The sequence below is a fragment of the Acanthisitta chloris genome, unplaced genomic scaffold, assembly GCF_000695815.1.
Source record: "Acanthisitta chloris isolate BGI_N310 unplaced genomic scaffold, ASM69581v1 scaffold2919, whole genome shotgun sequence".
NCBI lineage: Eukaryota > Metazoa > Chordata > Aves > Passeriformes > Acanthisittidae > Acanthisitta > Acanthisitta chloris.
The window spans coordinates 26,332-36,360 of record NW_008692933.1 but is presented as its reverse complement, the minus strand read 5'-3'; the positions used below and the strand labels follow the sequence as shown (position 1 = coordinate 36,360).

Sequence of the window (10,029 nt, the reverse complement as noted above, 5' to 3'; positions counted from 1 at the left end):
CCTGAAAATGGCCAGGTATGGACATGCTGGAGGGATGTGACTGCTAGGCTTAGGGAGTTCTGTCACTGGTTGTCCCAGAGGAACAACCAAAGGAACACTTGGTTTGCACCTTTCCTATCCCAGTCATTGCTTCATAGTTTCATTGGGGTTGGAATGGACCTTAGAGAACATCTAGTCCCAACCCCCTGTCCTGAGCAGGAACACCTCCCACCAATCAGACATCAGCCTAAACCAGTTCATCCTTTGGTCTCAGTGCTCCTACATTTCCAGAACATCTCTCCTCCAATTTTACTCTGTTTTCTTGTCCCTGCTGCATCCCATCCTCATGTACCTCCCACAGGTCTCTGGAGGGTGAACCTTACCTTCAAGTTCCATCTCCCACGAGCAGCTTGCCCTCAGCCCCATGTTCTCTCCGTCACGCAGTGTGGGGAATGTCATTGAAGGCAGCCTAGGTTAGATCTGCTGATTTTCTTCTATCTGCGATCCCAGACCTCAGGATTTCTGGCACAATCCACCCTTGGTAAACATATGCTGCATCTATTCCCATTTTCCATTTGCCTCTGCTTCTTCCAAAACCTCCTTCCAAAGCCCTCGCAGTGCTGGACACTGCAGCTGTGTGTGTTCCAGTTATCATTTCTATTTCCCCATATTCCTCTCATCTCCTCAGTATCCTGTTTTGTGTCCTGCCCAAGTAATTCAAGTTTCCCCACTTTGTTGCCCAGGCTGCTTTCCTTACTGCATAAACATTTGAGCTGCTTCTCATTGATCACATCCAGTTCCTTAGTCAACTTGCTCAGTAATTCCATTCTCAGATGTATTTATATCTCGTGTCTTCCTTCTGTCTGTCCTCTGATTATTTGGTTCTAATTTGTGGCCATGGCTCTGTTTTATTTCTTCCTGGTAGGAAAAGTGGAGGCAGAGATGATGTTAGCATCCTGTCCCCTTGGTTCCCAGCTAAAAACTCTCTCATCACAGGGACAGCTCAGTATTTCCTTGCACACTGAAGTTGAATTCATCTGTCAAGAAGAACCTTCTTTCTCCAAGTGTCTCCTTTGAGCTCACCTTTGTCACAGCACCCTCAGGATATCTATTTATCTCTTTACTATTGTTTTAGGCTTCCATAGGACCCTGGAATGGTTTGGGTTGGAAGGGACCTTAAAGCTCATTCCACCCCCTGCCATGAGCAAGGACACCTTCCTCTTTGTAGCTAAGGGAAGAGTTGGGATGTTTGTGGAAGAGCCCTGGATGTGGTGGGGAGATACAGACAGGCTGAGAGAGTTGGGGCTGTTCAGCCTGGAGAAGAGACCTCAGATCAACCTGCCAGGATCTGAAGGGGTTACAGGGAAGCTACAGAGGGACTCGGCATCGGAAACTGGAGTGATAGGACAAGGAGTAATGGGGAGAAATCGAAAGAGTGAAGTTTAGATTGGATATTAGGAAAACTTTCTCCTATGAGGGTGGTGAGACACTGGCACAGGTTGCCCCGGGAGGCTGTGGCTGCCCCAACCCTGGCAGTGTTCAAAGCCAGGTTGGATAAGGCCTTGAGCAACCTGTTCTGGTGGGAGGTGTCCCTGCCCAGGGCAGGGGGCTGGCACTGGATGATCTCTAAGGTCCATTCCAACCCCTTACCATACTATGGTACTATGAAGAGGAGACACTCTGCCCTGGAGTTCCTCCAGCCCAGGGCAGGAGGCACAGCCACCGCAGGATGGCTCAGCAAGAGGAAGCAATTAGAGGCGGTGGGGCAGTGTGTCTGCAGTCACAGCACATCACAGCCTCACCAGCCTCCACTTTAAGGAGGCTGATTGAAGCCAAACCGAAGGTGGGTCACTAATTGAATCCTTGCCTGGTGCTGTGCCTGCCCTGAGCACAGACTTGTCACAGGCATCACAAGGGCACGTCGAGAGCCTTCCCCTAATGAGGAGAGCTGAGGGAGTGGAAGATGTGCTGACATCTTGCCTCCTTTATTATCTTGTGAAGCCTGCAAACGAGAGGGTTGAGAGCAGCAGCATGGAGAGCTGTTGGCATCTCTGCAATAGTGTTCCACGTTTAATTTATGGTGTTAATATAGATCAAGAAGTTTGGGGTCCATGGAACAACTGCAGGGAGGACTGACCTTTCCCAAACTTGGGTTGTTTTCTGTGGTTCTTTTGGGATCATCTGGAGTTAATCAGTTCTGTAACTTTCAGCGTTGCCTAAAAATATAGACAATCACTTTTGTTTTCAGTGGAGCAGCATTTGCTGTAAGTAGAGGGTTGGGTTGGTTGAAAATCAGTTTCAGCATTCCAACTCCACTGTGCACCAGCCTTGCTTTTAAATTTATAACCCTCCAAAATGAAAAGTAAATGGATTGTGTTATTCCCAGCCCTTTTATAAAAGTTAACATTGCAAAAACAGATGTGAAATGTGGCCTCATAGATTACAGCCTGGGCTTGGGGTTTTTAGGTTGGGGTTTGATTTTTTTTCCTTGCTCTCCCTGTGCTGTGTCCCCAAGGAGCAGAAATCTGCCTTGTTCCAGCAGGAGGAAAATTGTTCTGTGTCTAAATTGCCTCCTGCTAGGCTTCTGCAGGATGCTGCAGGACACAGAGATCCGAGGAACGATAATGCCTGTACAAAAACATGCAACTTAGCAGGGAATTTTTAATTAGGAATGTGCAGGAGAGTTCAGATTGCCTGGGAATTTGGTAATGCTCTAGCAAGCCTCACACCCCTAGGACATCCATTCCAATGTGGCCCTGGGAGACAGTGATTAAAAGGCACTGTCAAACAGGTTATTGGTCTCCAGCTTCATTTTGGGAGGCAGGTGGGAATGTCCTCACCTCCCTCAGCACCCACCACACCAGCCCTGGATGTAGCATGATCTCCTGATCTGGGTCGGTCCTGCATGCTTGGTTATATCATTTTCTGTGCTCTGATTTGTTAAAAAAGCCCCCGAAATAGCAGAAAAGAGGTTACTTCTCTGTGAGAACTGCTGAAAGGGCTCCAGCACTTCCATAAACCTCACACTTATAAATTACTGTCCTCTATTAGTCGCTTAAAGGCTCAGTTGCTTAATTGTTTTGATCACAGTGATAATTTATTTACAAGGTGAGGAACACTGCCAAGCATTTCCAAGCCAAGCAGCACAGTAGGGCTGTGGCAGAGGAGGCTGCAGAAGCATTTCCTTCCTCCCCACAAGTGTAAATGCTTTTGCTACATGGAGCTGCAAGGTCCCTTTTGAGGTCCCTCCTGAGAGATGATGCTCTGATCCACAGCCTTTGGTGCTCTCCCAGGCAAGCAGTTCAGCAAGACCAAGTGCAGGTCCTGCAGTGGGTCAGGGCAGTGCCAGCACAGATGCAGCTGGGTGGGGAATGGATTGAGAGCAGCCCTGGGGAGAAGGATTTGGGGATGTTGGTGAATGAGAAGCTCAACATGACCCATCGATGTGCACTGGCAGCCCAGAACCTTCTATGTGCTGGGCTCATCCCCACAGCACGGGCAACAGGTGAGGGAGGAGATTCTGCCCCTCTACCCCACTCAGGTGAGGCCTCAGCTGCAGTGCCATCTCCAGCTCTGTGGCACGAACAGCAGAAGGATGTGGAGATGCTGGAGTAAGTCTGGAGGAGGCCGCAGAGATGCTCCAAGGGCTGGAGCACCTTTGCCATGGAGCCAGGCTGGGAGAGCTGGGGGTGTTCAGCCTGGGGAAGAGAAAGCTCTAGGGAGACCTCAGAGCTCCTTCCAGTGCCTAAAGGGGCTCCAAGAGAGCTGGAGAGGGACTTTGGGCAAGGACCTGGAGGGACAAGATACAGGGAATGCCAAAGGGCAGGGATAGATGGAATATTGGGAAGGAATTCCTCCCTGTGAGGGTGGAGAGGCACTGGCACAGGTTGCCCAGAGCAGCTGTGGCTGCTCCATCCCTGGGAGTGTTCCAGGCCAGGTTGGATGGTGCTTGGAGCAACCTGGGCTAGTGGAAGGTGTCCCTGGGTGTCCCATGGCACGGGGTGGAATGAGATGAGTTTTAAGGTTCTTTCAGGCAAACCCATTCTCTGATTTTGTTTATTTGGGGGGGGCAGGGGAAGGAGGCATCTGTCATAAGTGAAATGTCTCCCTCTGAAACCTGCTGTTTGCAGCCTGAAGGTATTTGTTTTTTTTCCCCAAATCCTGTCTGTGTTCCTCCCAGTCCTCAGCCCAATAGCACGTTCTTACCTCTTCAACCCTCACCTTTCACCTTCTTCTCTATGACTCCCACATATTTCTGTGTAGGAATCCTCTGTGCCTGCTCTGCTTCTCAGGGAAGGACAGGCTGCTCTGAGCCTTCTCTCCCTATCCATACAAGCCCCTAATTCCATTACAGTCCATTAGCAGCTCCTCTCCCGCAGCTCCCAGCGGAGCACAGGGCAGAGACCGCAAGGAAACAAATGGCCCCTTTGAACAAATCCCAGGGACCTGTGCCAAGTGGGGATTCCCTTTACAAACCTCCTTCCTAATAAAGAGGTAAAATGGGAACAGGGCAAATATGCATTGTCTAATCACTCAGATTTAGCCCGTCAAAGGATTTATTACAATCTTCTGTTTCCATGTGTGGGGAATGGAATCTCACCCCGTGTGCCATGACTCACTGCCTGGGTGTTAGAGCAGGAAGGTGTCTGACAACCTCTAGGGCCACGCTGTGCCTGGGTGTTAAAGTCCACAGAATCATCAGAGCTGGAAGGGACCTTTGAGGATCTTCAGTCCAATTCCTGCCCTGCGCAGACACCCCAACAATCCTCCCTGTGCCTGAGAGCATTGTCCAAATACTCCTTGATCTCTGTCAGCCTTGGGTCTGTGTCCACTGCCCTGGGGAGCTGTTCAGTGCCCAAACACCCTCTGGGGGAAGAACCTTGTCCTGATATCTAACCTAAACCTCTCCTGCCCCAACTTCAGGCCATTCCCTCAGGTCCTGTCACTGGTTGCCATAGAGAAGAGGTCAGTGTTGCCCCTCCACTTCTTCCATGAGGAAGTTGTATACACCTGTGAGGTGTTGTTGGGAAAGTTCAGGTCCCTGTTCAGGCGCCATTTGTTGGGAAAGGTGAAAGTTCCACGCGGGGAAACAAACTCCGTGTGGGTGATACAGCAAGCTCCAACTTTATTGTCCAACAGGCTCTTTCTTATACAGTGCAGGACAGGCATACAACTATCAATCATTTATAATTGGCTAAGCTCTAAAGATAGCATTCAGGTACTCTCCCTACTTGCGGTTACAGCTGTGAGGATTATCTCTTACTTTCCCAGGCTTGGGTGCATTCCTAGCTGTTTGTCTCAAACTTGTTTGTCTCACCCTCAAGGACAACTTACCCCTGCCATCTGCCCAGCTGAGTTACTCCCTATCTATATATGTTACTATCTCCAGAGCCTTGCTTGTACACTGCATTCCCAGGTGCGTTCCCAGGACTGTGTCCATGCGTTCCCAGGGGACTGTGTCCGTGCTCTTTTTAGCCTTCCCCAGGTGCATTCCTAGGATTATGTCCCGCCATTCTCCAACAAGGTGTCCCCTCAGATTCCGCTTGTTGCTCAAATGCGTTAAAATGTGGCACCAGGAGAGGAGCAGATCTGTGCCATCAGCAGTCTGATGCTTCCAGCAGCTGCTTGTGCTGAGCTGGTGTGTCCACAGCAGAGATTTGGGGGAGAATGGAAAACCCACCACAGAATCAGTTAGGTTGGAAGAGACCACAGTGGGTCATCTGATCCAACCTCCCTACTCAAGCAGGGCCAGCGCGGAGCACATGGCTCAGGATTTTGTCCAGATGGTTCTGGAGTATCTCCAGTGAGGGAGAATCCATGACCTCTCTGGGCAGTCTGTTCAGTGCTCAGTGACTGCACAGTGAAGAAGTTCCTCATGTCCAGGTGGAACTTCCCGTGCATCAGGTTTTGCCCATTACCTCATTTTACTGGTTTCCACAAGTGAGCAGGGTCTGATCCATCCTCTTGGCACTTCCCATTCTCGTACTTGAATACGTGTTTCCATCAGTGCCACACCAAAGCTGTGCTCCCAGGGCCTGCCAGCGTAGGGTGTGAGTAGGGATCACGCACAGGGGATGTAGGAGATAAATGTCTTGAACCCTGAGTGTTAATTGCTGCTGCCTGAGAGCTGGAGCCAGGCTGTGTGTCCCTCTGCTGTGCTGGGGAGCAGAGCCAGTGACACTCCAAGCTCAGCAAGCAAAATCCTATTAAGATAACGTCACAGCCTTTCTGTTTTACTGTCTGCAAGCCAGCCATAACATCATTAAATTACACAACAGGGAGGTGCCTGCTGCCAAGGGGCTTTGCTCGAGGTAAGATGTGGGTTGAGCCGCTGCCAAAACTAGGGTTGATATGACAGGAAATTTGGAGCTGGTTCAAGGCTTGATTCACTGCAGACATTGCAGTGTGCAGGTAAATGATGGGCAGGATTGGTGCCTAGGGCAGTTTGGCTGTGCTGATCCAGGTCACAGTGTGGGTTGTGCAGGTATCTGGCACTGTGCAGTCAGTGCCTGGGCAGATTGGGGCTGAGGGGTGTTGTAGCAGCCAAATATACACCTGTTTGTGTGTTCAGTGCTGACAAGCAGCAGACGAAGCCTGGCAGGGTATGTAGGTGAAGCTCAGGGAACTCCTTACCTTCACCACCTCCTCCCCAGCCTCTTTGAGGTTGTTGGAAGCAGCCCAAACACCAGGACACTGCTCAGGGAAGTGCTTGTTTTGTGATGCCACAGCTGGACCAGCAGCAAAAGGAGTGAGGACAAAATGCTGCATCATGAAACCCCAGACAGCCTCTAACAGCCCTGAAAACAGCCTTGTTTGTCCCTCTACATCACCCACCACATCCCTGCCATGCTTGCCCATGTAGGCTTCATGCCTCTTGTGCCCTTTTTTGAGCCCTTTGTACTTGTTTCTGCCCTTTTGCTGCTGCAGGTGTAGGGGTTTGCTGCTGGGCTCTCCTGGACCCTCATGTTTCTCCATGCTGTTCTGCTCATGGGTAGTCTGGACTTCAGGCTACCTCTTTCAGTCCCCCTGGGGGGAACTCACCCAGCACCACCCTGACCTCACCAGCTCTCAGGGAACTGAATGGGGCTCGGACCAGCCTGGGATAACAGAAGGTGTCCTTGCCCATGGGGGACTGGATGGGCTTTCAGGTCCTTTCAGCCCAAACCATTCCATGATTCTATGATTCTATGATCATGAACATTGACCTTTTTCTCCTGCAGCATCTTCCAGGCAAGGAATCGCTGCCCAACCAGGGCTCTGGGAGCCTGAGCTGTGTGTGCAGAGATCTTATGTCACTCCATTCTCCAAGACAGGACGTCAGGAAGTAATTACTTAAAAATTATGCCTTACTAGCAGTTTTCTAAGCGTTTTCCATTAGGGAAGCTTTGTTCCCAGCAAAGGCTGCAGAGAGGCGTGAAACCTGCCCTGCCCTGGGACTGCCTGGCACTCCAGCACTGCTATTACTGTTCTCCCTCGTGGATGTGCTTCTGGCACTGCTGACTTTTGGGGTCCCAGATGTATCTCATCCCTGTGGCAGCAGCTCAACTACAAAGTGGCTCAGAAAGTGGCTTGGAATTCCTCTTACCAAGCTATTCTCCACAGAGCATGGAGCAATGTGTCCAAGTACATCTCCCAGCACTCTTCCATCCCAACAGTGGCTTTGCACATCTTGCCAATGGCTTTAAACTGAAGGAGGGCAGGGTTGGATGGGATATTGGATAGGAATTCCTCCCTGTGAGGGTGGTGAGGTGCTGGCATGCATTGCCTGGAGAAGCTGTGGCTGCTCCATCCCTGGGAGTGTTCCAGGCCAGGTTGGATGGGGCTTGGAGCAACTTGGGCTAGTGGAGAGTGTCCTTGGGTGGAGCTAGGTGGCCTTTAAGGTCCTTCCAACTCAATCCATCCCATGATTGCATGATCTACCCTGCAAAGGTCTTGTGGCTTACATGGTCCCATGGATGCTGCAATGTTTGTGCCTCTCCAGTGCCTCATGTCTTGGCCTGCTGCATCCTTATAATTGCCAAGTAATGTGCGTGCAGGAGATGAGACACTGTGCCATGGCAGGCGAGTCTTTGACCTTCCTGCCATTCCCCAGTTTCCGTAACAGCAGGATATTTGCTTTGTTGCCATAGAAAACTTTCCTGGGCAGGTTTGCTGGAGGCTGAGTTGTCAGTAAAACCATGAGCCTGAAAGGAGCTGTGTGTCCCTGAGAGCAAATCAGATGGTGTTTCCTGCCACCTCCTCGGGGAAAAGAAAGTGTTAGATTGACAGTTTTGGAAAGTGAAGTTTTTTATCTATCAACAGAGCATGGAGCAGCATGGCACAGCCATGGGGGCATGAGGGAGATGGGAGTGTTCAGTCTGGTGAAGAAGAGGCTCCAAGAGACCTTAGAGCCCCTCCCAGTGCCTAAAGGGGCTCCAAGAGAGCTGCAGAGGGACTTTCTCCGAGGGCCTGGAGTGACAGGAGAAGAGGGCAGGGCTAGATGGGATATTGGGAAGGAATTCCTCCCTATGAGAGTGGAGAGGCACTGGCACAAGTGGCCCAGAGGAGCTGTGGCTGCCCTGTCTCTGGATGTGTTCAAGGGGTCAGAAAGGACCATCCTTTTCCCAAGAGTATTTCCTGCATGCTTACATGTGAGACCTCTCTCCCAGCAGCTGGAAGGTGTCACTGCTTGGACTGTGGTTCCAGGATGGCAGTCTTTGTTTTCATGTAACACAGATGTTTATTTCCAGTGCTTTGGAATAACAAAAGCACCTAGGTGAGCCCTTCCACTTGAGGAAAGAGGTCCTGCTGGTGAGCAGGACGTGGTGGAAGTTGGGAAAGGCTGGAAGAGCACAGGGTGTGGGTCCTGCTTGTCTCCCACCACGCTGCTTCCCACGCTGTGGTGCTGAGCGACAGGTGGTGGAGAGATGCACTCACTCTGTGTTTGTCCTAGGTGACCCCAGGTCTGGAGGGACAGGAAGGGGAGCTGCTTGTGAAGGGACCTTCTGTCTTCCGTGAGTACTGGAACAGACCCAAGGAGACGGCGGATGCCTTCACGCCTGACGGCTGGTTCAGAACAGGTACAGGGGTGGCTCCCCACAGCACCTGGCAGAGGGGAGAGGGGGGCAGCAGCTCCGGGTCAGCTCCTGGGGTTCCCCAGCTGCTGGGGGGGGTTTGGAAATTGGGGATGGCAGCCTGGGAGTGCAGGCTGAACATGCCCCCAGACACCAGGCTCAAGGAGGGACTTGGCTTGCATTGGCTGTAGTGAGTCAGCCAAGCAATGGGGGATGTTTAGGGTCACTTGCTCCTGAGCATAAAATGCCACTGATTAATGTTTTCTAGGGACTTAAAATTTGCAGACAGGTGGGATTTAGCTTAATTTACCTGGGGACAATGTCATAGAGTCCCAGAATCACTGTGGTTGCAAAAGACCTCCAATATCCTGTGTTCAAAGCCAGGTTGGATAAAGCCTGGAGCAACTTGGTCTAGTGGAAGGTGTCCCTGCCAAGTGCAGGGGTTTGGGACTAGATGATATATAAGGTTCATTCCAAACCCTTAACAATCTGTGAATCCAGCAGTCTTTGAAGCATGGAGTCCAACCTGTGACCCATCACCACCTTGTCAACTAGACCAGAGCACTGAATGCCACGTACAGTTGTTTCTTGAACACCTCCAGGGATGGTGACTCCATCACCCCCTGGGCAGCCCCTTCCAATGCCTGACAATCCTTTCTATAAAGAAATTCCTCCTGATGTCCAACCTGAACCTCCCCTGGCACAGCTTGATTTTGTTCTATCCATCTATTCCATGACATCCACAGCCCTGACTTCCCCACTCCCCCCTGTGCTGTGTGTTAGCAGTGCTGCCGTGTCAGGAGTCAGCCTGGATTTCTGATGCCTTCTGTGTAATCTTATTTATTGAGGTTCTTGAAGAAGCTGTGATTTATTCTCATTGTTCTCCCGAGGCAGCTCTCACTGCCAGCAGTGTCACCACAAGTCCCCACACCAGTCAGGTCCCTCGGGCTGGGGCTGGAGCACCCCCAGCCCCTGTGCAGGGTGCAGGGCAATCAGC

The 10,029-nt window shown here is 51.1% G+C and overlaps 1 protein-coding gene across 1 annotated transcript in view; it reads left to right on the top strand.

The window, feature by feature from the left end:
* Window positions 1–10,029, top strand: part of ACSF3 (acyl-CoA synthetase family member 3) — a gene marked incomplete at its 5' end in the record, with an annotated part of 57,779 nt that overhangs the window by 25,361 nt on the left and 22,389 nt on the right. Inside the window, one exon of the mRNA XM_009082854.1 lies at window positions 8,912–9,038. Coding sequence (XP_009081102.1) covers window positions 8,912–9,038 — 127 coding nt within the window. The remainder of the gene's footprint in view (window positions 1–8,911; window positions 9,039–10,029) is intronic.